This window comes from Penicillium diatomitis (genome assembly GCF_028827545.1).
Source record: "Penicillium diatomitis strain IBT 30728 chromosome Unknown utg000003l_segment0_segment0, whole genome shotgun sequence".
NCBI classification, from domain to species: domain Eukaryota; kingdom Fungi; phylum Ascomycota; class Eurotiomycetes; order Eurotiales; family Aspergillaceae; genus Penicillium; species Penicillium diatomitis.
In genome coordinates, this window is record NW_026623175.1 from 1,019,964 (window position 1) to 1,046,761 (window position 26,798).

At 50.9% G+C, this 26,798-nt stretch overlaps 12 protein-coding genes across 12 annotated transcripts; 8 read left to right on the forward strand and 4 right to left on the reverse strand.

The window, feature by feature from the left end:
- Window positions 1-80: 80 nt before the first annotated feature.
- N7539_002593 (tubulin gamma complex associated family protein) lies at window positions 81-3,011 on the forward strand (the record flags this gene model as incomplete). Its single annotated transcript, XM_056932196.1, has 2 exons — window positions 81-201; window positions 274-3,011. The coding sequence occupies 2 exons, from the start codon at window positions 81-83 to the stop codon at window positions 3,009-3,011; spliced, it is 2,859 nt and encodes a 952-aa protein (XP_056792155.1).
- A 1,169-nt stretch (window positions 3,012-4,180) lies between these two features.
- On the forward strand, window positions 4,181-5,419 carry N7539_002594 (uncharacterized protein; the record flags this gene model as incomplete). The annotated part of the gene is made up of 5 exons (XM_056932197.1): window positions 4,181-4,408; window positions 4,684-4,845; window positions 4,915-5,038; window positions 5,104-5,194; window positions 5,254-5,419. 5 exons carry the CDS (start codon window positions 4,181-4,183, stop codon window positions 5,417-5,419), a joined length of 771 nt encoding a protein of 256 aa, XP_056792156.1.
- A 452-nt stretch (window positions 5,420-5,871) lies between these two features.
- Window positions 5,872-6,420, forward strand: N7539_002595 (Catalase; the record flags this gene model as incomplete). Its single annotated transcript, XM_056932198.1, has 1 exon — window positions 5,872-6,420. One exon carries the CDS (start codon window positions 5,872-5,874, stop codon window positions 6,418-6,420), a length of 549 nt encoding a protein of 182 aa, XP_056792157.1.
- A 204-nt stretch (window positions 6,421-6,624) lies between these two features.
- On the reverse strand, window positions 6,625-9,724 carry niaD (nitrate reductase NiaD; the record flags this gene model as incomplete). Its single annotated transcript, XM_056932199.1, has 7 exons — window positions 6,625-7,514; window positions 7,575-8,198; window positions 8,271-8,494; window positions 8,569-8,804; window positions 8,903-9,161; window positions 9,237-9,336; window positions 9,454-9,724. 7 exons carry the CDS (start codon window positions 9,722-9,724, stop codon window positions 6,625-6,627), a joined length of 2,604 nt encoding a protein of 867 aa, XP_056792158.1.
- Window positions 9,725-10,986: 1,262 nt separating this feature from the next.
- niiA (nitrite reductase niiA) lies at window positions 10,987-14,635 on the forward strand (the record flags this gene model as incomplete). Its single annotated transcript, XM_056932200.1, has 7 exons — window positions 10,987-11,133; window positions 11,225-11,764; window positions 11,844-11,926; window positions 12,003-12,536; window positions 12,590-12,820; window positions 12,889-13,530; window positions 13,636-14,635. Coding segments are annotated over 7 exons (3,177 nt in total), but the record flags the coding sequence as incomplete, so codon positions are not given.
- A 2,117-nt stretch (window positions 14,636-16,752) lies between these two features.
- On the forward strand, window positions 16,753-18,162 carry N7539_002598 (Nitrate transporter; the record flags this gene model as incomplete). Its single annotated transcript, XM_056932201.1, has 3 exons — window positions 16,753-16,772; window positions 17,059-17,334; window positions 17,418-18,162. The coding sequence occupies 3 exons, from the start codon at window positions 16,753-16,755 to the stop codon at window positions 18,160-18,162; spliced, it is 1,041 nt and encodes a 346-aa protein (XP_056792160.1).
- A 55-nt stretch (window positions 18,163-18,217) lies between these two features.
- N7539_002599 (Nitrate transporter) lies at window positions 18,218-19,034 on the forward strand (the record flags this gene model as incomplete). The annotated part of the gene is made up of 2 exons (XM_056932202.1): window positions 18,218-18,773; window positions 18,847-19,034. 2 exons carry the CDS (start codon window positions 18,218-18,220, stop codon window positions 19,032-19,034), a joined length of 744 nt encoding a protein of 247 aa, XP_056792161.1.
- A 551-nt stretch (window positions 19,035-19,585) lies between these two features.
- Window positions 19,586-20,069, forward strand: N7539_002600 (L-rhamnose mutarotase; the record flags this gene model as incomplete). Its single annotated transcript, XM_056932203.1, has 3 exons — window positions 19,586-19,715; window positions 19,784-19,920; window positions 19,986-20,069. 3 exons carry the CDS (start codon window positions 19,586-19,588, stop codon window positions 20,067-20,069), a joined length of 351 nt encoding a protein of 116 aa, XP_056792162.1.
- Window positions 20,070-20,148: 79 nt separating this feature from the next.
- N7539_002601 (histidine phosphatase family protein) lies at window positions 20,149-21,111 on the reverse strand (the record flags this gene model as incomplete). Its single annotated transcript, XM_056932204.1, has 2 exons — window positions 20,149-20,995; window positions 21,056-21,111. 2 exons carry the CDS (start codon window positions 21,109-21,111, stop codon window positions 20,149-20,151), a joined length of 903 nt encoding a protein of 300 aa, XP_056792163.1.
- A 569-nt stretch (window positions 21,112-21,680) lies between these two features.
- On the reverse strand, window positions 21,681-22,822 carry N7539_002602 (60S ribosomal protein uL18; the record flags this gene model as incomplete). Its single annotated transcript, XM_056932205.1, has 3 exons — window positions 21,681-22,542; window positions 22,624-22,661; window positions 22,820-22,822. The coding sequence occupies 3 exons, from the start codon at window positions 22,820-22,822 to the stop codon at window positions 21,681-21,683; spliced, it is 903 nt and encodes a 300-aa protein (XP_056792164.1).
- Window positions 22,823-23,786: 964 nt separating this feature from the next.
- Window positions 23,787-24,637, reverse strand: N7539_002603 (HAD family hydrolase; the record flags this gene model as incomplete). The annotated part of the gene is made up of 2 exons (XM_056932206.1): window positions 23,787-24,518; window positions 24,584-24,637. The coding sequence occupies 2 exons, from the start codon at window positions 24,635-24,637 to the stop codon at window positions 23,787-23,789; spliced, it is 786 nt and encodes a 261-aa protein (XP_056792165.1).
- Window positions 24,638-25,170: 533 nt separating this feature from the next.
- N7539_002604 (kinetochore subunit FTA4 family protein) lies at window positions 25,171-26,117 on the forward strand (the record flags this gene model as incomplete). Its single annotated transcript, XM_056932207.1, is given in 4 exon segments — window positions 25,171-25,336; window positions 25,437-25,605; window positions 25,617-25,736; window positions 25,802-26,117. 4 exon segments carry the CDS (start codon window positions 25,171-25,173, stop codon window positions 26,115-26,117), a joined length of 771 nt encoding a protein of 256 aa, XP_056792166.1.
- Window positions 26,118-26,798: the final 681 nt, after the last annotated feature.

A 26,798-nucleotide genomic window follows, 5' to 3' on the forward strand; every position in this document is an offset into this window, starting at 1 on the left:
CGCGAGCTCGAACAGTTTCGCCGCAATTACCATGAGCACCTCGGACCTTGTCGAGTCGTGTAACTCGCAATGTGCTCAACATGCAGTCTGGCGACCATGGGATGAACCCTTTCTCCAGTGAAGATCTATGGCGAATTTCCAAATTCACTATTGAGGCATTGCCGCCATTGGAGGAACTCCCGTGGGACTCGAGCTTGTCAGGTACGCGGTACCGCTTCATGCCTATTGCCCACTGCCCACATAGGTGAACTTTGGACTAACGATGGTCTCAAGCGAACCGCGAGGATAATGATCTGGTGACACGGAAAGGCCACGCAGTTCCGGAATCGGTCTGGAAGCTTGATTTCTTTTCCGATAATCTCGAGCGTCCCCATTCACCGACAATCTCAACAGCCGGTCCGTCAGAGGACACCGAATCTACTGCGCCCCCGTCAGTTCAACACGATGCGACTGAAGTCGAGGCGATCTGGCAACTAGATTCTCTCAACGCATTCCCGAAAGCCTTATCACCCTTGAAGACGTGGGATAGACAATTTGATCCTCAACATCGTGAACGTGTATCTGCATATTTCACCGAATCAGGCGCGAGAGGTTTCGACGCGGCGTTATCACGCCAGGCCCAAGTGCATGGGAAGCCAATTGCTGGCCGCTTAGTAAATGAAGACATATTTCTTCGTTCCGTATTCCAGCTTGGACTAGGCTGGAGCTCGCCGTTGTTTCGCTATAATGAGCACGCAATGACCTTTGACACTGCCGTCGACAACATGCGTGTCTCGGGAGTCAGCATGTCGATGCTGCAGAGTCTCATATCAAGCGTATTACCTTGCGGGGTAAAAATACAACTTCTGCGACGTTTCACACGAACTGTTCCCGGTCAACCGACCGACCTACCGAGCCTTTTCACTCTGCGTGGTACAGTTGGTGTCATTCTCCGCAGCCTTGAGGCGCAAGTCTTGGGTCTTTCTCATCAAATAGTTTCGCTTCTGCAAGTCTCGAGTTTGTTCCGGACATGCGGTGACTTAGTCAACGCAGTTGCAGATATTGTACAGGCGGCACAGCAGTCAACTTCCGACGCCGATGTCATTTCGACTGTCCTTGATCGTGCCTCTCAATTTGCTCAAGCATTCGGCCGAATGGAGAACTTGTTGTTCGAAATCGTTGCACGAATCAGCAGCCCATGGCTTGAGTTTGCTGAGCACTGGATCGGACTCAGCCCTGAAAACGATGCGCTGAATGGGCTGATCGCGGGCGGGAAAATGTTCGTTGAGTTGCGCGATCATGACGTTTCGACGAGATTCAAGACAGTCTCTAAGAGAACAGACTACGACTTAATCATGGCCAATATTCCGTCGTTTGTACCGAAAGACCTTGCGCGCACAATGTTCGAGTGCGGAAAAAGTCTGCGTCTTCTGAAGAAATCACATCCAGCGCACCCAATTGGCAGAAGAGACGTCATTTCACAGGCTGGCAATTTCACCTTGCAAATTGCAACTACATGGGATGGCATTGAACGAATCCAACGACAGGCGCAATCTTACGAGTCGAACCTTCGCAAAGAAATTCTGCGATATCAGCGTGCGAGATCGCACGAGCGAAAGTCAGAACTCGATTCCCCTCGTGTGGACACCGGCTCGTCTACAGTGCTAGACTCGGTGTACGAGCTGTTTGATGTGGATGACGAGACCCGGCTTCAAGATTCGGCACTGGAACACAAAGACTTTGTCGACAGCAAACTCGCCCGATTGATGCAGAATACGGAAGAGCAGCCTTCAGATCTAGTCACCACGAGCAGTCGTTTTGGCCCTGAATTGCCGTCTGCTCTTTATTTGTCTCTTGCACCAGTTGTTTCTTCCCAGTCCCAACTGGTTGACTACTCGTATCTTCACCATTTGTTCAAAGAGCACAACCTACGGCATCATCTTAGTCTACAAAGGCGATTCCAGTTGCTCGGAGATGGACCTTTTGCGACACGACTCTCTACTGCTCTCTTTGACTCTGAAATGGAGAGCGGGGAGCGCAAGAGAGGCGTTGTTCGAACAGGTATTCATACTGGACTGCGTCTCGGGAGTCGAGATGCATGGCCTCCCGCCAGCTCCGAACTGCGGCTCGTTCTCAATGGCTTGCTTGGCGAATGCTATTCGTTCAACGAAGACCCCATAACCTCCGACCACCCGAACACCAAGCCAGAAGGCAAGGAGCTTCCAGGTGGTTTGAGCTTCGCCATCCGCGATCTCACCGATGCTGAAGTTGAGCAATGCAGAAACCCCAATGCGATCGAAGCGTTGGATTTCCTTCGACTGCAATACAAACCTCCCGAGGCTCTAGAGGTATTGTTGACGCCAAAATCCTTGACGCGATACGATCGACTCTTCAAACATTTACTTCGACTATTCCGAATGATGACTGTCGTAAAAGAGATCGTCCGAGACTCTACTCACCGCGGCTCCACCTCAGGAGATCCACGGAACAACTTTCAAAGATTCCGAGTGGAAGCTCAGCACTTTGTGCTGGCGCTCAGTGACTATTGCTTCCAAGTTGCGATAGGGCTCAACTGGAGCAACTTTCAAAAATCGCTTGATAGAATTGAGCACTGCCTTGATCGTGGCGATATCGATGGAACCATTGAAGTCGCCCACTCAGTCCCGCGGCTGCGCGGGTTTCACGAAGACATTCTAGACCAGATGCTTTTCGCCATGTTTCTGAGTAAAAGACACTCCCAGGCGGCGAAACTACTGGATAGCATTTTTGGAACGATTCTGTCTTTCGTTCCTCATTCTAAAGCTGAAGGGTGGCAGGGGCTGAGACACGAAAACGAAGAGGTTGTTCTGCATCTCTACTCGACCTTTCAGAAACATACTTCTGCTTTTGCTGCATACTTGCGGGCCCTGGACCCAAGCAAGGCGTCGGCCAAGCCGATGGGGAAATCTGGAACGCTCCTCGATTCTTCAACTGACACGTGGAGCATCTTTGAGCATCTGCGAATTCGGCTCAATATGAAAGAGTATTACTGACCAGTGGCCGGCCTGGTGTGCCGGATCGTCATCGCATGTGTCAGGCATCCAATTGTCTGCGCAGTCTTTATGAAACTGAAAGATGAAGTAATCTCCAATCGCACCCGTTCACACCAACCAAGCTATGGAAATGATTTTTTTTAGCACTGTGCTATATCTGTACGATGATTTTGGTTTTCAAGACAGTAGTCCCCCTCTTTATTCTCCTCCTTACTCTCCTCCTTACTCTCCTCCTTACTCTCCTCCTTACTCTCCTCCTTACTCTCCTCCTTGACTGTGCCCCTCTTGTGGGCCTTCAAGCGCGCAGAGCCACACCGCATAAAAAGCAATAAACTCATCGAGGGCCTACACGAGGCCTTTCGCAGTACGACTCTTTGGCGGGAATGAAACCATCAAGTCTGCCTGTGAGACTGCGGAAGAGATGTGGAGCAACCAAGCTCATGAGCATGGGTTAGCTGCGGTTGATTCCAAACTGTCTAATCATTCGCCTTCCAAGGATGACTGTGTTGTATACAAGATGTGGTAACCTCAGACTGATTATGTAATGACATCTGATTGGGAGTTGGACTAGCGTGTGGAGCTGCTCTCGGCAACGGGGCCGGACGGTCGAGTGGAGAGACGTTGATGTCTGCTTGTACTCCATTGGGTGTATTTGATGTGTTTGATTCAGGATGTCAACGATGTTTCTTACTTGGCACTCGTCTGCATGACTGCTCGATGTTCGATTGGGGGGTACAAGATCTTGGAGCGCGTGGTAGGCGCATCGAGATTTGCGCAGATGTCAACGGAACACGCAATGATGAGCATCAAATGACAGCGAGCATGAAGATGTGACTCGGGAAAAAAGCTTGGAATTGCGTCCATAGAAATCGGACATGTCGGTCGATAATCGGTCAGTCAGGATTCGATTGTGAAGTAACAACCAGCTCATACCGTAGGTATGTATCTGGGAGTCCGTTCTTCAAGGGTTGACGAGGCATTTTGCTTGCGCCCGTATGTGAGGATCAATCGCAGGTGCTCGATTGACATCTATATAAATTCAGAAGCTTTGTGCTCAGGCATTGAATCAATGTTCTAGAAACAGACTGTGCTGTCACAATATCGGTCATAAAGCTTTTCCAACTCTATCGCAGTTTAGCTTTCGAGTCAACCTTACCAGAGTCCATCAAATGGCAGCTCATCCACTCCAAGCCATCGGCCAGGCCGTTGGCTCGATGGGCATTGATCCCCGACCAGAGCAACTATCGTCCTTGTTTCAAGGAGCAAATGACGGTCCAGCAAAGACCGCCGCGAGGTTGACCGGCGTTCAAGGTCCCGGCAAGAGACAAGATGATGCTTCGTACTTTACGAGCAATGAGGGCATCCCGCTCCTCCTGCGCACAGCAAGACGGTGGGAGGTGTGCCTGTAGTTTCCGACATCCATCTCTTCCAGAAGCAGCAACACTTTAATCGGTCGAAAGATCTTGAGAGAATGGTTCATCCATGTGCGTATCCGGCAGACTTTCGTTCTCCGCCAGGAACATCGTGCTGAGACTTACAATACAACCGCATAGGTGGAAGCGGCGCCTTTGGATATTTTGAAACTATCAAGGACGTGAAAGGCCATTGCAAGGTCAATTGATCCTACCCCTACCATTTTGATGGGCTTCGACACTCACATAGTATGTCACAGGCCGACTTTCTGAAGGATGTCGAACTCAAGACTCCTGTTTTAGTTCGCTTTTCCACTGTTACGTTGGGTTGCGAATTTCCCGATCTTGCCAGGAACCCTCGTGGGTTTGCCATCAAATTCTATACCGGCGAGAGCAACTATGACATTGTCGGCCTCAAATTTGTAAGTTACTTCCCTGCCGCTCTGAGAGACATGCAATTTGAAGTGACATGCTGACTGACAAATGCCTAGCCGGTCTTCTTCTGTCGTGACCCGATTCAGGGTCCTGATGTGATCCATTTCCGCATCGAAACCCTCAGAACTTCCTACTCGACAACAACTCGTTATTCGATCTGCTCGTCACCACTCCTGAGGGGTATGGCTATCTCAGACGCATTATTACCTGATCTGATGAGCTCAAATGCTGACCTTCGACATAAGGGAATCACACGGGAATGATGTTCTTTAGCGACCATGGCATGCCCCAGGGCTGGACTCACAATCACGGATATGGATGTCATACTTTCAAATGGTTTGATATCCCCATACCACTCCGATACATGCCACATTTCACTCACGAGATCCTTCCAGGGTGAACAAGGACGGCAAATTCGTCTACATCAAATATCACTTCTTGGCTGAGCACGGCCAGAAGCAATTCACTGTCGACGAAGCTACGCGACTGAGTGGTAAGAATCCAGATTACTTCAAACGTGATATCTGGCGTGCAATCGAGAATGGTGAAGAGATCACCTGAAAGGCCCACTTGCAGATCATGGAGCCCGAGCAAGCTGATCCTACAAAGCTTGAATTTGATTCGTTCGATGTCACCAAAGTGTGACCCAAGTCTGAATCCCCGGTATGGCTGTGTGCACCGTAAACAATATTCATACAATGTCTGGTTGCATCTAGACACTGACATGTCTTCAGCTGCATGAATTGGACAAACTCGTGCTCAACAGAAACCCCGAAAACTTCCATCGAGACGTTGAGCAAGCGGCATTCTCACCAGGTAGTATGGTACCCGGCGTTCAGCACAGTCCGGATCCTCTCCTTCAATTCCGTACCTTCTTCTATCGGGATGCCCAACTTCATCGGATTGGTGTAAACTGACATCAGGTTCCTGGTAAGTAGCACACTTCCCTTTCCTGAATTGGGATTCTCCCTCAAGGCTCACCTCTCTATTTTTCAATAGTTAACTGCCCATTCATGGCACGATCTTACTCCTCTCTCAACTTTGACGGTCAGATGCGAGTAGACGCCAACCACGGCATGAACCCCCAATATGCACCCAACAGCTTTATTCATCAATTCCGTCCCGACACCGCAGAAGCACCCTACCAGCTCTCCGACAGCATCATGAGTCGTAAATCGCACTTCTCCCATGAAGGCAGCCCGTCAGAGTACTACCAACCCCGTATGCTCTATGAGAAATTCATGGACGACAAGGCCCGGGACCACTTGCATAAGACCACCGCAATGGCACTCAAGCTGGTGAACTCTTCGATTATTCAGAAGAAGTATCTGGCTCGGTTTCTGCGGGTCTCGCGCGCGTACGCGGAGGAAGTTTATGCCTTGCTGCCGGAGAAGAATTTTGGGTCTGAAGAGGTGGAGGAGGCTTCTCGGGTCGCGGAGACAGCGGGTAAGGAGCCGAAGTTCTGTCCTCATTTGGAGACGGACAAGTTGGTGGGAAAATGCCCGGCGATGCAAATATATAATCAGTGGCTAGCGAGGCATTGGGCGTTGCAGCCTGGCTAGCTATCGTTCATGACTTCGGAAAATATAACGTTACTACCGGATCGTGGTCTGACTATGAAGTCCTGCTCTTAAGGTACGTTGTAGCCGCATTTCACCATGGAGAAGTATGAGCGAACCTCCATGTTGAACTCGAGTCTCCCAATTGATATTCTCTTATTGCATTTGTGAATCATTCATTGCGGCGGAAATACTGCGTTATTTCATTCAGAAGAAGTGAAGATCAGACTCAGCCCAGCCTTGCGCCAGGAGTGTTTTCTTCGCGAACTGTTCCATTGCTGGAGGCCCACATATCAAAACCATGCTCAGCTCCTCCGGGGCTACAAATTTATGTAATAAGGTCTCCGAGATTCTGCCTCGCAGACCTTTCCAGCTCTCTGACCCCTGGGTGAGCGTGTGTACGACACGACACCTTTGTGCATGTTGTTCCGCGTACATTTCGAGCTCGGACCGACACAGAATATCTTCCTCCAGTCTATTCCCATCCAGCACGACGCAATTCGTAGAATCGTTCGTATCTTGCATGACGGCCCGCAAAACTTGGAAGATGGGTGTGATGCCCGTGCCGCCGCAGATCATTTTCAGGGACTGGACAGGACGCTTCTTGCCGCTGATGAGCACCTCGCCCTTACCCAGGTATTGGAAACGGCCGGTGGGCCCCTTGCAGTCCACCACGGCTCCGAGTGGAAGTCTGTCTAGGGCCATGGTCATCTTTCCACCGGGTGTGTTTGTATCGGGATTGTATATTTTGACAAGAAGTTCCATGCGTCCTTGTAAATTAACTTCTGAGATGGGAGTGTATGACCTGATAATGGGTTCGTTGCTGATGGGGTCATTCAGTTTGATCATGAGGTGCTGACCGGTGGGTAGACCTAAGGTCTGCGTTTCGTGTTCCAGTTGGAAGACAAAGGTCTTCGTGTCCCAGGATACAGTCTTCTTCTCTGATAGCTTGAGCTTAGACCAGGCATTTGGTTGAAGGAATGTCGGGCGTCGCTCCCCTGGTGTGGGTTGAGTGCTGTTCTTGAGGGCTTTCATTGCATCGGGGTGCAAGGTGCCGATGTGATAGTCGGGCATCATCGCCTTTGCTGTTTCGCTATCTGCAGAATCTGATCAGCGTGGATTCCATAAGATAGCGTTTGATGAGTTCCTCAACTTACGAATTGCCAAAAAGTCCTCTGACACATCAAGACCAGCAGAGGATGTAATGCTAATTGCTCCCCCCGGATGACCCTCCAGAAATGCAGTGCCGTCGTAAACTTCGCCCTTGACCACGAACCAGGGTTCCCCGTTGCTGCTACTGATCTTCAATTCATCAAGACTGATAAGCCGGCTCACACCGTCCTTCTTCATGCAGATCTCCTTGACTGGCGCTTGTGCCAGAGGCTCGTCACTTTGCTGCCTCTCTCCCCAGTAGCCATTGGTTAAATCTCCGCCGCTCTTTTTCACTTTTTCCATCCACCCTCCCGCTTTGGTCGGATGCGTAGGGTGCTCAAAGATCAAGCTGCCACCTTCTTTGGTGATCGTGACTCGAAACCACGGGTTGTTCATCATTCCAAGCACAGACCAGTACATGTCGCGCGGTTGCACGGTCATGGCATCGTCCATGGCACGGACGAGCAGGGCATCGCTGTCTTGTAGATCTGCGACGGGAATAGCGAGAGACCAGAATGACCAGCAGAAACATGTTTCTCGCTGCCACATGTCGACTTTGCCGCCGAAGAGCTCGCCTTCGTACTCACGGTATCGGTCTTCGGCGTAGTTGATCTCGGCTAAGCGCCATGCTAGGTGATAAGAAGAAGGTTAAAGTCAGAGACGCGTGTTTCATGGACTCAATACTCGCAGACTTGACTTACATTTGCCTTTATCTAGAGAAAGTTCAACTCTTGTGATTCTTCGTCCCCCGCCAGCATAGGCGTAGCCTTTCGCTGTATAAAACTCGCCACTTGTTGTGAGGTCCAGTCGTTCTTCGTGTTCAGGATACACCGTGGCCGAGTTGACATTCAAATCGTAGATGGCATATCGTTCATCCGTCCACCACTTTTTATGCTGGGCGGACATTTCAGGGGAGACCATTGTTCTGAACAGTTTGGGCTGTTAGTTGTCTCTGAAATAAGACAAGGTCCGGTCTCTCCATGGGTCACGAAAACTCACGGTAATACTCGATTGTCATTGACATGATACCAATTATCGCTGGGGGTATCGGTCACGATCAATCTGGTCAACCATTTCACGCTGCGACCTCCAATCTGTCCCGGGACCACAACCCGTAAAGGACGTCCATGATCAGGTGTCAGCGGTTCGCCATTCATCTTATACGCCAACATAATGCCCTTGTTCCGGTCCAGGGCCCAGTTCAATTTCACTGAGGTACCATAGAAACCATTCGGCTACGAGATGATGATATGAATTAGCTTGGAATTCTTTTTCATTTCTTTTGTGGGGGAAAAAAAGAAGAAGCCTTTGAATGCAGTGCCATCATACTAACCAGTTTGTCCGCGCCCTCCATACACACAAATTTGGCTCCACGACGAGGTCGGGCACTTCGCAAGACATCTGCCATCATCGGCCCTGTGAACAACGCCGTCGACAGTCCCGAGGGTCCCCATGAAAATCCCTTAGATTTGCGAACGGTGTTTTGCTCCTTTCGTCGGTTACCAGCACAGACAAGGGTGACGGGCGCAGTGATCTGATCGTAGTTTTCGACAATTTCCCGCATGCTCAGGCTCACGGGGTTTTCAACGAGTCTGGAGGGGAAGGGGAAGAGGTCAGTCATTGCACGGCAGTCAAATGTGACATGGTGGCGTATGCGTCAATCGTACCCTTCTATACGCACGCTCCATTCTGGGATATCTTGATCCCGGACCTGTGGTACGGGACCATGATTGCGAACGTAGAATAACTCGGGTGACGTGAGGAATCCTAGTCATGGTCAGTTACAATTATAATGATCAAGCGATGGCAGGGAGAACAGAGAGTATCTTCCTCTTTCTTTGCTTTTTTCTTCTTTTCTTTTTTGGCTTTTCTCGGGGGAAATACCTTCATTGAACAAAGCTGTCAAGGGAGGTTCAACATTGAAAGGGTGGACGCCTGTCAATCGAAGAAGTCTCGGGTCGCGAGGTACATGGTGATCTGGTGTACCTTTGTCGAGGTCAAGGATCTCGGTGGGGAGGAAAGAAGGTGGAGGAAGTGGAATATCGACTTCTTGTGGTGTGGGGAGGTCATGCAGTTCCGTGTGTCGTTTCTTAGTAAGGGAATAGTCCTCGGTGACGCAGATGGTTGTTGTGGAGGGTAAGGCCAAGGTCGCCATGATGACTTGTTGGAAGGAAGCACAGGGGGACGTCCCTCACTTGATACGGAGGGAATTTGATGCTTTGAAGCGAAGAATGAGATCAATGAATAGTTTCTAGTATACGATGCTTTGATCATTCAAGGCCAGCTCCATTCGATCCGTAGCTTCTCGGCCTGTTCTTGAGGACGATTGTCATCCGGGACGATCTGGAGGCTCTCTCTGGTGGCCACATTGCCCACGCTATCACGGGCATTCTACCGCCTGTATCTACCAATTCAAGGTCACGAATTCGATCAGATAGAGACTCAAGTGGTTTCTCCGCGGGCTGTTTGTTCCCATCAACGGATAGTCCAGATATCACGACCACATCATGCATCCGTCCTGGGTACTTCTACTGTCTGTTGCTCATGGCCGAGTGTCTCCAACGCGTATCTGATTCTTATCTAATCTATACTAGAATCGTAACCAATCACCGCCCCCGCGATCTTATCATCCTCTCCAATGACAGACCCACACGAGTTATCGACTAAGCCTGATTCGGCAGGTTGTCGATCGACACTGTGGATGCAGTCGGCTATCGTCAACTGCTTCAACTTCCGGGCGTTTTCGTTTCGATTAGTCTGACAAGTGTTGAAGTGACAGCATCTCCGCGGAAGTCTCTTCTGTAGATCTGGACCCCTGCTGGTACTCCATGTGTCAGTCATGCAGTCTAAGGTTAGTCACTAGTAGTCCTGTACTAGGATACCTAGTGCTAGTGCAGTCACTGATTGTCCACCCTAGTGACGACCTCGACCTGGATCTTCCGATCGAGGTTTGCTCGGTCGTCAACTTGAAGCCCATGACCCGATCCTTGATGCGGGATAGCGGCCATCAATTAAATCAGGTGATATCAAAAGGCGGTGGTATATTCTCTCTGCAATCAATATGATGCCCATCTCTCCCCTCGTAGATATACTTTGTTGAAGAAGAAGAAGAAGAAGAGGGAAAGAAAAAAGAACTGGAAGGTCAAACACCACTTCAACTTCGTCGTCACGGTCACACACACATCCAAGATGCCCCCAGTATTAGACGGGCTCCGTCACAGCGAGCCAGTCGACGGGAGTGCCAGTCCCCGTGTACATCCACAGAATGACAACCCACGGCAAAGAGTGGTGGTCGTGGGACTGGGAATGGTAGCAATCTCCTTCATGTAATACTCCCATCTCCACGCCCCGACCACATCCAAACGATTCTGAAAAAAAAAAAAAAAAAACACCATCGCTAAGATCTAGGAATTCAGCGAGAAATTGATCAAGCAAGACACGACCGGCCAGTACGATCTCTTGGTCATCGGAGAAGAGCCATACATCGCCTATAACCGTGTGGGCTTGTCATCCTTCTTTGAGCATCGAAAGATTGAAGATCTTTACTTGGAACCTCAAGAATGGGTGAGAAGGAAATTCCCTCCAAGTGGATCCAATGTGATGCATATCATTGCATTGAAACGACCTCATCTCTAATCCGCAAATCTTCGTTCAGTACGCCTCCTTCAAAGATCGCAAATTCGACTACCATCTCAACACCCGCGTCACCGAGATCCACCCGGAGACCCAGACGGTGCAGACATCCACCGGAGATTCAGTCCCATACGACATCCTTGTCCTAGCAACTGGCTCCGATGCCGTTCTCCCAACCAAGACTCCCGGCCACGATGCCAACGGCGTCTTTGTGTATCGCACGATACAAGACCTCGAGCGACTCATTGAATTCGCGTCCAGGCACAAGGGGCAAACGGCTGTGACCGTGGGAGGAGGACTGTTGGGACTCGAAGCGGCCAAGGCCATGACCGATTTGGAGGACTTTGGCAGCGTCAAACTGATCGATCGCAACAAGTGGGTCCTGGCCCGTCAATTGGATGCGAATGCGGGCACGCTGGTGACTCGCAAGATTCGAGAGCTGGGCCTGGATGTGCTTCATGAGAAGCGGGTGAAAGCGGTGGATACCGACGCCGAAAACAATGTGGTGGGCATCATTTTTGAGGATGGAGAGCAGATCGAGTGCTGCTGTATTTGTTTTGCGGTCCGGCTTCCCGTTTGCCATGAAGCTTCGATGCTTTTCCGATTGAGGCCATGTGGAAAGGCTAACCTTGTCACCATAGATTGGCATCAAGCCCAGAGATGAACTGGGCCACGCGGCCGGCATCAAGTCAGGTACACGGGGAGGATTTGTCATTGGCGAAAGGTATGATCCAGCGGGATTTTGGAGTGTTTGGAGGGTGAGGAAAGCACAGCATACTAAACTATCTTTTCAAAACCAGCCTTCAAACTTCCATTCCCAATGTATACGCAATCGGTGAATGTGCAAGTTGGGAGAATCAGACATTCGGCATCATCGCCCCAGGCATCGAAATGGCCGATGTGCTGGCCTACAACCTTACCCATGCCGACGGAGAGCAAAAGCGCTTCACTCGGCCCGATCTCAGCACCAAGCTAAAGCTCCTCGGTGTTGATGTGGCATCCTTTGGGGACTTTTTCGCCGATCGAGATGGTCCTAAGTTTCTCCCGGGTGCTCGTCCGGCGGTCATTGAAAATCCACTGAGCGATGAACACTGCATCGAACAACAGGAACCGCCCGTCAAGGCCTTGACATACAAGGATCCTTTTGGAGGTGTCTACAAGAAGTACTTGTTCACCATGGATGGCAAGTTTCTGCTCGGCGGTATGATGATTGGTGACACCAAGGATTATCTCAAATTGAATCAGATGGTCAAGAGTCAGAAGGAGCTGAATATCCCTCCGAGCCAGCTCATTCTGGGGGCTCAGAAAGATGGTGATGAGAATGCCGATGACCTGTAAGTTCGTCCCCTGTTGAACCTTCCTCACCTGATTTCTTTCGATGGCACAGAGTCACTCATGCAGCATCTTCCAGAAACGATGATGTGCAAATCTGTTCTTGTCACAATGTGACCAAGGGAGATGTGGTTGAATCGGTCAAGAACGGAACTTGCAAGACGATGGCCGAGGTCAAGTCATGCACCAAAGCTGGGACAGGCTGTGGTGGCTGCTTGCCCCTGGTGCAGTCCATCTTCAACAAAACCATGCTAGAAATGGGTCAAGAGGTTTCAAATCACCGTCAGTACCCCACCCACAAACTGACCATACAACCGACATGAACTTGTAGTGTCTAGCTTGCTAATCGCCTAGTCCCCTCACAGTGTGTCAACATATCCCCTACTCCCGTGCCGACCTCTACAATATCGTTGCCATCAAACAACTGAAGACATTCCCGGAGGTAATGAAAGTCGCCGGCAACAACCCCGAGTCCCTGGGCTGTGAAATCTGCAAACCTGCAATTGGATCCATCCTATCCAGCCTGTTCAACCCACACATCATGGACAAAGGATACAACGATCTCCAAGATACCAACGACAGATTCCTGGCCAACATTCAAAGAAACGGCACATTTTCAGTGGTCCCTCGAATCGCAGGTGGAGAGATCACCGCCGATAAGCTGATCGCCATCGGGTCTGTCGCGAAGAAATACGGACTGTATTGCAAGATCACCGGTGCCCAGCGGATCGACATGTTTGGCGCCAAGAAGCAGGATCTGCTCAGCATCTGGACGGAATTGGTAGATGCCGGAATGGAAAGTGGTCATGCCTATGCCAAGGCGTTGCGTGCCATCAAGAGTTGCGTCGGGACAACATGGTGTCGATTTGGGGTCGGTGACAGCGTTGGCATGGCCGTGCGGTTGGAAGAGCGATATAAGAGTGTACGTGCTCCTCACAAGTTCAAAGGTGCCGTCTCCGGCTGTGTGAGAGAGTGTGCCGAAGCGCAAAACAAAGAGTGAGTCTGATTCTTACCTGTCCCCCCCCCCTTCAATCAACGTGTCTCTCGTCCTCTCCTACGCCGAATTCAGTATGCTGATACCTTTCATCTCTATTACCATAGCTTTGGTCTCATTGCGACGGACAAAGGGTTCAATATCTACGTGGGAGGCAATGGCGGTGCGAAACCTCGACATTCGGAGCTGTTGGTGACGGATGTGCCACCCGAGATGGTGATGCCGATCATTGATCGCTATCTGATCTTCTACATCCGCACCGCGGACAAGTTACAACGGACCGCGCGCTGGATTGAGAACTTGCCCGGTGGAATCCACTACCTCAAGGAGGTGATCATCGACGACAAACTGGGCATCTGCGCCGACATGGAGCGACAGATGCAAGAGCTAGTAGACAGTTACTTCTGCGAATGGACCGAGACCGTGCGGGACCCCAAACGCCGCAAAGTGTTCCAGCAATTCGCCAACACCGACGAGACCGTCGAAACAGTCGAAGTGGTTCAGGAGCGTGCTCAGAACCGGCCGACATACTGGCCTGCGACCTCTGCACAGGAGGATTTCCAGGGTCATCAATGGTCAAGTACGTCGTGGCAGCCCATCATTCGCGCGGACCATTTCTCGGACGAGCCTCCGCGAGTCTCGTCGGCGAATATCAAGCGGGGCGATACCCAACTGGCCATCTTCAAGATCAAGGGCGAATTCTACGCGACTCAGCAGATGTGTCCGCACAAGCGAGCCTTTGTCCTGTCGGACGGGCTAGTGGGCGATGACGACGCCGGTAAATACTGGGTCTCGTGTCCATATCACAAGCGCAACTTTGAGCTGAACGGGGAGCAAGCCGGGCGATGCACCAATGATGAGAATGTGAACATTGCGATTTTTCCCGTGGAAGAGCGAGAGGACGGCTGGGTATATGCCAAGTTACCCCCCGTGGAAGAGTTGGACGAGATCCTCGGAACGAAGAAGTGGAAAGTCAAGAAGGGAGAGGCTCCAGATCCGTTCCAGAAGATGGATAAACGATACAAGGGGATGAGAGGGAAGAAGATCGCTGAAGGTCAAGGCCCTTTGCGGTCTCAAGCTCAACCGGCAAAGGGAATTGACTGGTGATAGGGTGTTTGATTGTGTTTGTGATCTTTCTACGCGGATGGGCTGGAGCGAAGGCATTTTGAGACTTTAGCGGGTTCTTATTGAATTGAGCACCTATATGTTATTGTTATTTGGTTCAGCTAGGGCTCAGGACTCTTCCGGCAGTCGGGATCAACAATGAGCGCGAGTTCGTCTGAGCATATCCGATTACCACGAGTCCAGAATCCTAGGTGCTGATTCGTCATCTTCCGAATTCTCGATGAGATATACAACCCATTGGGGAACCTTCAATCAATCCTGATCTCTACTTGATGAGCACCAAGTCTTCCAAACCTCTGCTGACGACCGACGAACATGAAAAATACCGACAACGTGAGTCAGTAGTCCGGTCGAGGGCAAGGTGGTGGAATTTGGTCTTCCTCACTTCTGCCACGCTTGGGGTTTCAGCTCAGTGGCGATGAGGAACCATCACATGCCTGCCGCCAGATTGTTGTACTCGTTTACCGTAGTCTCTCGCGGGCATGTGATAGCATCGCGTACAAATTGAGTCCGCATACCGGGTTTACTAATGTACTAGTTATGTAGGTACATAGAGCATCCTTAGTAGAATGCGACAAGTAAGGTCAAGAATCATCTCTATCCAATCTTTCCCCGGACCAAGTTGGAATCTGAATTCTCTGCCACACATCATCCATGCGGTCGGCTCCCGACACGACCCTCTCTCTACACCGCACAAACCCTACATTCTACTCAATGCAGAGCATGCACTGCTGCAGATCGAATCTCCAGCCTCAACCCCAGAATACAGGATTTGATTTCCCGTCCCACATCATTGCTTGAAGGTTGTTGTGTCAGAAATTAGAGCCCACGCCCCCAGATAAACCCCAGATACGCTATCTTGTTGGACTATTTCCGCGGAAGTCTACGATCGACCTGGGGGAAACAATGCTCCATGAGAATCCACAATCTAGACTACCACGACCACACGCAACAATTGGGCTCTGCTCCATCGCTATCTCTTGTTTCGAGGGACCCAATCGGCGGCGGTGTCTTTATCATCGACGGGGACCGGTGGGCCTCAGCTGGACCCACTGGTTTTCAACCTAAAATCCGAGAATAGCTTAGTTGCGATCAATTGGATCCGCGATCTGGAGAGGTTTTGGGGGTGGATTGGAACCTTTGGGTCTTTTGGAACTACTAGTAGGTGTGGCTGTGGAGCAGACGTCTGCTTCACTGAGTTCCGCGGAGTTGTTTCGCTGAGATTCTGGATTACGAGTGAATGACTCTTATCGGATTGAGGTTCTCGTGGTGAATGTTGGACATCGACAAAAGGCTTGTATGGTCAGAGACAACCATTCCGAGAGCTTTGTAGTCTTATCTGTGCCTGTCTGCGAGGGTCTACCAGCCCTGACTGGGTGTGATGTCTGTCAAGGATGGCAGGCATAGAATCTAGCCCTGGCTGCAGCCAGACCGCAGAGGCCTCTGAGAGCCCTTGATCGAGCATCTTCGGCTGGGGTGAATGCCTTATCTCGTATGAATCACACATGAAGATCGACCAACTCTTGTCGAATGGGCACTGGGAGTTGTGGACGTGCTGATCGATCCTTGTTCGACTTAATTGGTTCACGTCGGCTTTTCTCTGTATTGGCTCGAACGGCTCATCCGGCTCTTATTCGTGTGCAGAGTGATGTGCAGAGGTGCACTCTTTGCCTGCCTTGGCGCTCTGATAACCATATCCGCCCGGCTTCGCCAATCTGGGTGAACGGTACCTGGATGCAAAAGTGATACATCTAGTATGTATGACATGTCAGTGAAATCAGACTATCGAGATATCAATCCTTTCCATATCATCTATATAGCCAGCTCGTTGTCGTGGATTTGAATCATTTCCATCCTCAAGGCCCTTCGGAATCAAAAATCAGACCAACAGTTGCAAATATCTTGATACACATCGTTGCTCTGCTCCTCACTCATAGCCTACCTGATCCAACCATTCAATGGGTATGGCTCTCAAAGCCTTCAAGCTCCTCTTCGCCGCGCCGGAGATCAATCCAGCTAATCGAAAAGCAACATCGATTCCGGTCTTGAACCCATTCAATCAATATGGCCGGGTCTTTTTCTTCTCATGGATAGGCTTCATGGTAGCCTTCCTCTCCTGGTATGCTTTTCCTCCTCTGGTAAGTCGGACCCGTGCTCAGCCATCTTGATGCGGAAAACAAAAGCAAAAGAAAGGTGAAGAAAATTGATAGCACAAGCCTCTAACAAGACCATGCATATCACAGTTGACGGTCACGATCAAGAAAGATCTGCACATGAGCCAGAATGATGTGGCCAATTCAAACATTGTCGCGCTGCTCGCAACGTAGGACTCCCCCCCCCTCCTCCCCTTTCCGAACTGGTCTGGTGTCGATCGAGCCATAGCATGATGACTGACGATACCTTAGCTTCCTTGTTCGTTTCGTCGCTGGGCCACTGTGCGATCGATTCGGACCTCGTTTGGTCTTTGTTGGACTGCTGCTGGCGGGCTCCCTTCCCACGGTCATGGCAGGTCTCGTCACGACTCCACAGGGCTTGATTGCTCTGCGTTTCTTCGTTGGTATACTGGGCGGTACATTTGTGCCTTGCCAGGTCTGGTGCACTGGATTCTTTGACAAGAAGATCGTCGGCACCGCCAACGCACTTGCTGGTGGCTGGGGTAATTCTGGCGGTGGAATCACTTAGTATGTTCTTTCCCACACAGAGTCGCTTGATGACAAGACCAGTCTGCGAATGGTTGGTGCCTCTAACAGCCCGTACTCGCCAGTTTCCTCATGCCGGCCGTTTTCGATTCCCTCGTCTCTGCCCAGGGCTTGACACCCCACAAGGCATGGCGAGTCACCTATGTCATCCCCTTCGTCATCATCGTGTCTGTCGCACTCGGAATGCTGTTCTTCTGCGAGGATACGCCCACCGGACCCTGGGCAGATCGTCATCTGTGGGCTGAAAAGACTGCCAACACCCAGACGACTCCTGGTGGCAAGGTCATTGACCTCCGGTCAGGTGTCTCTTCCAGCGGTCCCTCAACGACCCCATCTCTGTATAACATGGGGCTGGACGACGTTGAGAAAAAAGGTGCCCAGTCACCCCATATCTTCGATAGAGACGATCCCGCTCCCGCAATGGGTCAATTCACCACCATCTCGCCGGATACCGTCGTGGCACCAACTCGCAAAGAAGCTCTGAGTGTCGCATTCAGTCTCTCCACTTTCGCAGTTGCCGTACCCTACGCCTGCTCCTTTGGCTCAGAGCTGGCTATCAATTCCATCCTCGGCACATACTATGAAAAGAACTTCCCCCACATGGGACAGACAAAGACCGGGCAATGGGCTGCCATGTTTGGCCTGCTGAATGTAGTGTGTCGCCCGGTGGGAGGGCTTCTGGGAGATTTCCTCTACCGATCAACGGGAAGCTTGTGGTCCAAGAAGCTACTGTTGACCTCACTCGGTCTGTTGATGGGCGCGTTTGAACTGGCGATTGGTTTCACGGACTCCTGGTGGCAAGGTCATTGACCTCCGGTCAGGTGTCTCTTCCAGCGGTCCCTCAACGACCCCATCTCTGTATAACATGGGGCTGGACGACGTTGAGAAAAAAGGTGCCCAGTCACCCCATATCTTCGATAGAGACGATCCCGCTCCCGCAATGGGTCAATTCACCACCATCTCGCCGGATACCGTCGTGGCACCAACTCGCAAAGAAGCTCTGAGTGTCGCATTCAGTCTCTCCACTTTCGCAGTTGCCGTACCCTACGCCTGCTCCTTTGGCTCAGAGCTGGCTATCAATTCCATCCTCGGCACATACTATGAAAAGAACTTCCCCCACATGGGACAGACAAAGACCGGGCAATGGGCTGCCATGTTTGGCCTGCTGAATGTAGTGTGTCGCCCGGTGGGAGGGCTTCTGGGAGATTTCCTCTACCGATCAACGGGAAGCTTGTGGTCCAAGAAGCTACTGTTGACCTCACTCGGTCTGTTGATGGGCGCGTTTGAACTGGCGATTGGTTTCACGGACCCCAAGCAGGAGGCCACCATGTTTGGTCTTATTGGTGGACTTGCTCTGTTCCTCGAGGCTTGCAACGGTGCCAATTTTGCTCTGGTGCCTCATGTGCATCCCTACGCAAACGGTGAGTGACTCCAACTTCTATCTCTCAACTTTTCAATCTGTCTGGCCCGAGCACTAACTTTGATTCGTCCTAGGTATCGTATCCGGCATTGTGGGCGGCTTTGGAAACCTTGGCGGAATCATCTTTGCCATTGTCTTCAGATATCATGGATCCGACTACGGAAAGTCGCTTTGGATCATCGGTGCCATTTCTCTGGCGGCGAACTTGGCTCTCAGTTGGGTTCGTCCGGTCCCAAAGACTCCAGTAATTGCCTCGTCGTGAGAAACGGAATGCGGGTGTGTGGCTCTGTCAAAAAGAGATGTTCATGTGATGATAGCGATTCTTTCCTTTTCCTTGCTTTCTGCCAGATATCCTGTTTTAATGAATGTTCAATTGCACTGCTCTGCGCATGTCGCTGAGTAAATAACTGCATACCTTGTCTCAATCTATAAAGTTGCCAAGAGCCCGCGGAACGGCAAGGCAAGAGATGAAGCTCGGGTTAGCGCACCCCGAGAACGGAGCAACACTGAGACGAGGAACGAGGGGCGGCCAATTCAAGACACCAGCAGCCACCGCAAGTTATTCTTCTTATTGAGTCTTCTCATTCCGCTTAAAGGAAAACAGCAGGTACCGACCTTTCTCATCGAGTGTGGCCTCCGTGGAGAGTTTGATTTCATTTGTGATCGGATTCATCCAGCTAATTATCTTCCCCAGGATCATTTGCCCCGCCGAGCCCCGCTCAAATCACGAGTTTCGCCCTGGGAAAGCAAAAGGCCAACGAGCCAATCTCTCTATCTGGTCCGGGGAAAAGTCTTTGCTTTCAAGTCAACAAAATGTCTCCAGTTCGTCGAATCGGTCAAATTGTGCACCTCAAGCCTGAGGCTGTGGCAGCCTACAAGGAGTGCCACGCCAAAGTCTGGCCCGAGGTTCTGAAGCAGATCGAGGACTGCAACATCAGGGATTGTACGATTCTCGGCAATCTCCGGAGCTTGTTGTAGCGATGGACGACTGATCTCTGTCTCAATTCTCAGATTCAATCTTCTTCGATGGAGATCGCACGCTATTCGCCAAGTTTGACTATATCGGCGAGGACTTCGAGGCTGACATGGAGAAGATGCGGGCCAACCCCAAGGTTCGGGAGTGGTGGGCGATGACCGATTCCATGCAGGTATGTCTCTTTGGTGTTTCATCACTACCCTGCATCACAATGCGATTGCTAACTGGCGATGACAGGAGAGCTTGGTTCCCGGTGCAGTGGGCAGTGCTGAAGGTCCTGGGTGGTGGAAGCCTCTGGAAGAAGTCTTCTACACAGACTAGAGCTTCGAAGTGTGGAACATGGCTCAAACAGTTGAATGAAGACATTCAGTGTTCAGACTGGAGCTCGTAGAGTGGTAGCCTATTTGAAGAACGAATCGATTCGCTTTTGTCGGCTGTCGTAGGAAGCACTCCCAATGCCACCCCGTGTGCGACGCAGGCCAGCAAGGTGCTCCGTATTGTCCGCGCCCACTATCTTCATTGACCATCCCTGCAAGAGCGGGAGTACTTTCGAATCTGGCTGTGCTGTCTCAGCTTGATATAGTGCTTCATCAGGTCCGTGGTCCATATCAGGGTACTGCGGCGCAGGTGATGAACAGATCGGTCTCATGGAGATCAAAATCTCCATTACGCCCGTGTTAGACCAAACAGGAGACAAGAGAGCAGGCGGTCCACCATTCCATGCGGCAGTGCCCGGCATTACAGAGATGCTCGAAGGATCGAAGAATCCAGTCAAGCAAAACCACAGAGCCCGTAGAATGAGCCCATGTGCCACAATTGCAACTCTGCGCTCGTAATGCTCCTCTTCTTCTAGCAGAAGTGGCAATAGATGTGTCTGAAGGAAATTGAGCGATCGTTTGCGCATGGATTCCTTGCTCTCTTTTTCCTTGCCAATCGGAACCTTCTCCCTGTCAGTGACAATCTGCGAGAAATTCTCAACGGGGGTTCCAGTAGCACGTTGTATGCGCACGCCTTCTAATGAACCGAAATCTCTTTCTCTCAAGTCTGGACTCAGAATAGGAGTCAATGGTGCGCCATTTACCATCGAAGGCTGCATGCGACAGATACCCTCGGCTGTAATGCGCGCTCTGCTTAAATCAGACGAGTAAACATGATCAAATTGAATCGGCCGATTAGCAAAGAATCGACCCAAACTCTCAATCTGCAACATGCCGTGGTTCGTGAGAGCAGAGTCCGTACTCCCGGCCCTTGAAGTACGGGTCAGCAACGTCCCGAATTGCGAATGGCCTATTTGGGAGTCGACTCACCAGACTTGCGCCACGTTGTGGACTGTCTCACCATGTCGAATGAGGTATATCCTCATGATTATATCTTTCTGGTTTTTCAGTATGCTTTGGACCAACCGAGGGCACTGGATATCCGACTATCATTTAGCCGTGGATATGCAAAGGCTCATGCCGTAGCCGGGGCGAGCCCTCAAGGCACGTGATCATGCAGTTTGCCACGCGTGAAAAAATTGAGGCTTGCAATCGACTGATCGAGCCAACCTCCGAAATGCCATTCTTACAGTGTATGAACACAAGCCTGTTACAACTACATCAAGAACACCGAGAAAGCGCTTGAGGGAATGATGGGATTGCATGGACATTGGAGCGGTTAGATCTGTGAAGGAAAAATTGCCTTGAATAGAACACCGAACTAATTGCGCCCAAAAAGAGATTGTCAAGTGAGGAAAACACCCCTTAACCGTAACAAAAGTGGTATGTGTAAAACAAAAATCATGAATCCCATCATCTACATCGTATTAAAAAAACGAAGAAGCGCCGACTGGCAAAAGCCAATTCCCTCATTGTATTGTGAGTAAAAGGAACTTTTGATGAAGCTTGAGCAAGAATCCGAAGGATCCGACCAGACAACTGTGAAGCATCGCGCTTAAGCAGCGAGCTTGCGAATCTTCTCCTGGACACGGGCCTTGCGCTCGGCGTGGGTGAGCTTGGCGACCTTGTACTTCTTGGACTCGGCCTTCCACTCCTCCTTGGTCTTCTTGGAGCCCTCCTCCTCATCCTTCTTGAAGGGGTCCTCACGGATGGCCTTGTGGGCTTCCTGGTAGAGCTCCTCGAGGTCACCAGCATCGATCTCCTCCTCGATGTACTTGGCGAACTGGGACTTGTAACGCTCCTCATCCTCATCGGCGAGGGTCTCCATGTACTCAGAGACGTGGCCACCGAGGATGTAGCTGCGGAGGGTGTCGGCATCGAGCTCCTCAGACTCGATGTCGTAACCGGGGAAGCGGCGCTCGGAGTGGGGGATGAAGATACCACCGTCGGAGGCACCCTTCATGGCAGCGAAGACACGGTTACCGGTGGAGGTGCGGACAAGACCAACATCGAGGAAGGCCTTGAAGGGACGGCGCTCGCCATCATCGGTCTCGACGGCCTCAGTGAGAGTGTACTCACCGTCAGCCTCCTCGACACCGGTGAACTTGTCCGCCAGACCGAGCTTGGACAGGGTGCGGCGGGCAAGGAGGAGACCAGTGGCGTAGGCAGCAGCCCAGTTGGTGAGACCTTGGGTGATACCGTAGCGCTTCAGCTCATGGGCGTAGGCAGAGGCGAAGACCTTGTCGCCGGAGACCTCAGAGTAGACAATCTGGGTGACGATGTCGCGGTTGGTGAAGCGAACGACCATGCGGTACTTGGGCGCATTGTACTTGTTCTTGGCCTGGGTGATCAGGCGCTTGCGAGCGTAGTAGTCGGTCTTACCCTCGCGACGGCGGCGGTACTTAGTCTGGTAGCGACTGAAAGGGAGGGAAAAATTGTGTGAGTTTGAATGGTCCTTGTGTATTTCGGGTGCTCGCAACAGGGAATAAGCCTCTTACCTGAAGTAGGCATCGTTCTTGACAGTCTTGGTGAAAGGCTGTGCGAGAAGAAATCGCGAGTCAGCAATTTGCGCTTCAGATTATCGTCCGAAGCATCTTGCAGGGACCCGGCTCCGTCGATGGCGGAGACACGAAAGCGAGAGAGGATAGCGAAAGGGTGTATAATTCACCCGTCCTTGACGGTAGACACACTCACCATTTTGTCGGTTGTCGGAGCTGAAGCCTGGTGGTCGACGGATGGAGAGTTCGAAGAAGGGGAGAATTTTTGCGGTCGACTTTGTGGGGTGTTTCGCTTAGCCCAGACTGCATCCCGCAGCCAAAAGTGCGGTAGGCGACGACTTCAATCGAACGGTGGGCGACGACTGGCTGCCGACGGACTTTTTACAGTACAATACCTGTAATCTTCACAGAATGGTGAAAGATTGGCCAATATTCGGTCTGAGCACAGGAGTTGTCGTATGATCAGGCTCAGTCTTGTAATGGTACACCATCTGCTAACGAACTGTAACTACTACCAGCGTACAAATTTTGAATGTACAACACATCATACCCAGTTGCAGGTCACTGGTGAGCCTAAATGCTAAACATATGCTGGGAGTTATTCAGTAATCTACTGTCTAGTATCTATAGTGCGCATCTACCTCAGAAGGTGGTAAAAGGGTCTGAGGTAGTAGACAATAAGACATCGTGATTGAATAGTCATGTACAACTGTACATTGTACATTACTACTAGGTACCTACATTGACAGGACTGGCTAGCAGCTACCTGGTACCTACTAACTAAATGCTACTGTCTGATATGTCTACTAGTACCTCGCCAGAGTTTGGACTCCATGCGGCTGAGCCTCTGGGCCATCGGAGTCAGGTAGACTGCCATCCTATGGTGAGCCGACCTCCTTAATCAGCGAGCTATGACCACGAGCCACAGTCGTTAACGGCTCGATATGAGTTATGCTGTACCTGTGTACCAGTGAATCTCTATCAACGAGCGACCTTTTCCGACCAGAGAGTCTCCCGTTGAAAGTGTGACTTATTCTCTCGGTATGTGAACGAGCGCAGTAGTATGTCAAGCTCAGAGGCCATAAAACGTCAGACATGTGCTGGTTATAAGATTAATGAGGACCGTATACCTCTATCATATATTCACAATCAAGCCCATTGTCCTAAAGACGGGCTTTCCCTTGCTCCTCGAGCAGTGGTAGCCCCGTGAGCTTCTCAAGCTCTTTCACAGCATCCTCAATTCTACCAAGAGTCACCTTGACAGTACGCATACCAGCTTTCCTGGCGCCCTTCAAGTTCTCGCCAATGTCGTCGAAGAAGACAATGTCCGACGCTTGAACTGCGGGCAACCCACGCTGCTTGGCCAGAGCCTGCATCTCCTGGAGAGCCACTTCGTAAATCTTCGGGTCTGGCTTTCGGAGTCCAGTATGTGCAGATGAGATGAAGAAATCGAACTGCGATCGCACTCCCGATACATCATTGTTATAGTCATGACCATCGGGGAACTTGACGGTGTTGGAGAGAGCGCCCATCAGGAATTGCCCCGAGGCCTTCAGCTTCTGGAGCGCAGGGAACATATGTGGATCTGGCTTGCGGGATATCCTCATCATTTCCCAGAAGAGCCACTCTGCATCCACTTTTGGCAGCGGAGGAATGGGTCCAGGAGACTGGCCCTTCTTCTTTGCTAGCTGCTCATTGAATTGTTTCCACAGGTCTGAATTCTGGAGGTCTGCGTTGAACCCGGCGAAGAAGTCGGCATCCATGGGGATTTGGCCTCGCTCCAACTTGTGCCAGCTCCCGTTGGGAGACGTTCGAGAGATGCTGAAATTCACCCAACCTGGTGGGATGCTATGAGCAACCTCATAGTCGAGGATTGCCTGGAATGGTGATACCACCTATGCAAGCTGTTAGTGAGCCGAGACATTGAACACTGAGGTATAGTTGTGAGTTGGGCGCTTACGCAAACTCCCCCGATGTCGAAAAGGAGACCGATGGGCCGTTTGTCAACAGCCATGATACAGAATGAAGAGACAAGTTGGTTGACTAAAAAAGTACTCCTGCACCTGAGAGCATACAAGATATACGCCTTTGTCGAAAGCTAGGTGGCTGCGTTGAATTCAAAGGAGAAGGTGTTCCTTCAACATGACTGGCAATTGCCGAGGCACTGAGCGGGCCCAAGACCGAGGAAGCAAGGGTACAATTAGCCTCAAACGTTCAATCCTCATGGAGGCACCTTCTCCACCACCCTCTATCTGGATATATGGAGAATGATGGACTTGTGCTATCACCTAACGACTCTCAAAAATCAGCACAGGTCGCATTATCGATAGTCGATGTACAGAGCTAGCTCTCATCTCTCACGTTTCCCGTCCCATTGTGAAAGACAGGCTTGTGCTCCCTCTTTGCTTGAAGACAAGCAGTCACGTGATTTCTTTATCGATAAGCCGCTGTTGTTGGTCGCGCGTCTGCCGATAAGATGAGCCCCAGTACATCATCAAAGGCGAAATTAAATCATGTCCATGGAGTCTTGATCCACATTTCGATGATATGGACTCGAGCCGGACGATCTCAGAAGCTAAATCCGCTTTCTTGCGCACTCAAGTTCGCATCTTATCAGAGACCCTAGCACCGCCCGACGATTGGAAGAACTATGCAGTGGAGACGGAAGACGGTGATCTGCCTGAGAAGGTGATCTCAGATGTATTGCACAAAGGTGAGACTTCTTCGAGGGTTTCGATACTGATACGTTCCTCGTCAAGGCAAATTCCGCCTCAATTTCGACTATGCACATGATGAACTAATGACTTTCCAAGTGAATGTGGCTACCAAGCAACACCATCGCGTCGTTTACTCGTCGCAAGCCATTCATCACGTCGCCCAGCAGATTGCCAGTCTTTACTGGTCTTCGGTCAACCAAGAGACACCTAGCAGAACACCTTTCACTGAGGGCGTGGAAAAAAGTACAGACCTTTCCCGGCATATGTAAGTCCCAGGCTGCCTATCCTTTGGCCACGCTCTACGGTCTTCCGAATCCTGCTCACCATTCGCAGGAATCTCATAAAAGTACCGCACGATGTTGAATCATTAGGTGCAAGTGATGATACGAACGCAAGGTGAAAAATCTCAGCCTCTATGAGCTCCGTCAAGTTGTGTCCATTTAATTAACCCTGTCGCACAGATATCAACAGCTACGAGAACGACTGCAAACGTTGGATGAAAGACGGCAGCAGCGTCAGCAGAGGCTTGATCAATTGCGGCACCTTCAGCGGCTCCTTGATCCCTTCAAGGATGCGCAAAAAAACATTCAGCCCAACCTTGTCACTCGTGATGGAGAATTGATTCAAGAGCTTGAGAGGATGCGCATGCTTGCCGCGCGCGTCGGGGGGCGTATCTCGCAGCAAAAACAAAAAATACGCCTCGACGATGGAGAACGTTCAGATTATCTACTTCCGGGGTCATCTTCAAGGTTAGACTCTCTGTTGGACATGGAATGATAATCATTCGTCTCCTCAACATCGGACAATTGCACAATCAACCATGGGGCGACCCCTTGAGATTTGAAACCCGCCCCTGGCTAGTAGGACACGCAGAGCGAGTATCTCGCACCGCGGCAACGTAAAGGACTCATCAGCCAGTCTCAATGCCTCCGACTAGCCCTCGTCATGTACCATGTAAATCCTTTGGTCTGGATTTTATGTTTTGCACCACTTTCGTTGTTGCTTATCTGCCTTGGCGCAATGAGGGTTCACGATTCTCTGGTCGCGTGTCCTTTGCGATGCAGCCAGAAAGCACTGAGGGACTCCCATGTTGGACATGGGAGAGCCTGCACGAATCCTCTATCGAATGTTGCGTTTTTCGATAACTTGAGTTGAGGAAGCGACGCTTGTACACACACCTTACAGGAAGTTGCAGTCAGGTTCAGAAGGATTGAAGACAAGCGCGACCGCTATAGAAGGCAGGAACCGACCATCGAACCGTGAACGTTGAGAAAGAGGCACCTGAACTTAATTCTACTCTGTTCGTACAAAAGCAGAGTAGACTGAACCTTACGCAGATCTCCGCCTGTTCCTGGGAGACTCATCCAAGGCGATACTACTCTCTTGCTCATTCTCGCCGTCATCCATTACACCTTGACCCGCAGGTCTCGGAACTGCCCGGTTGATTATTTGAGTAGC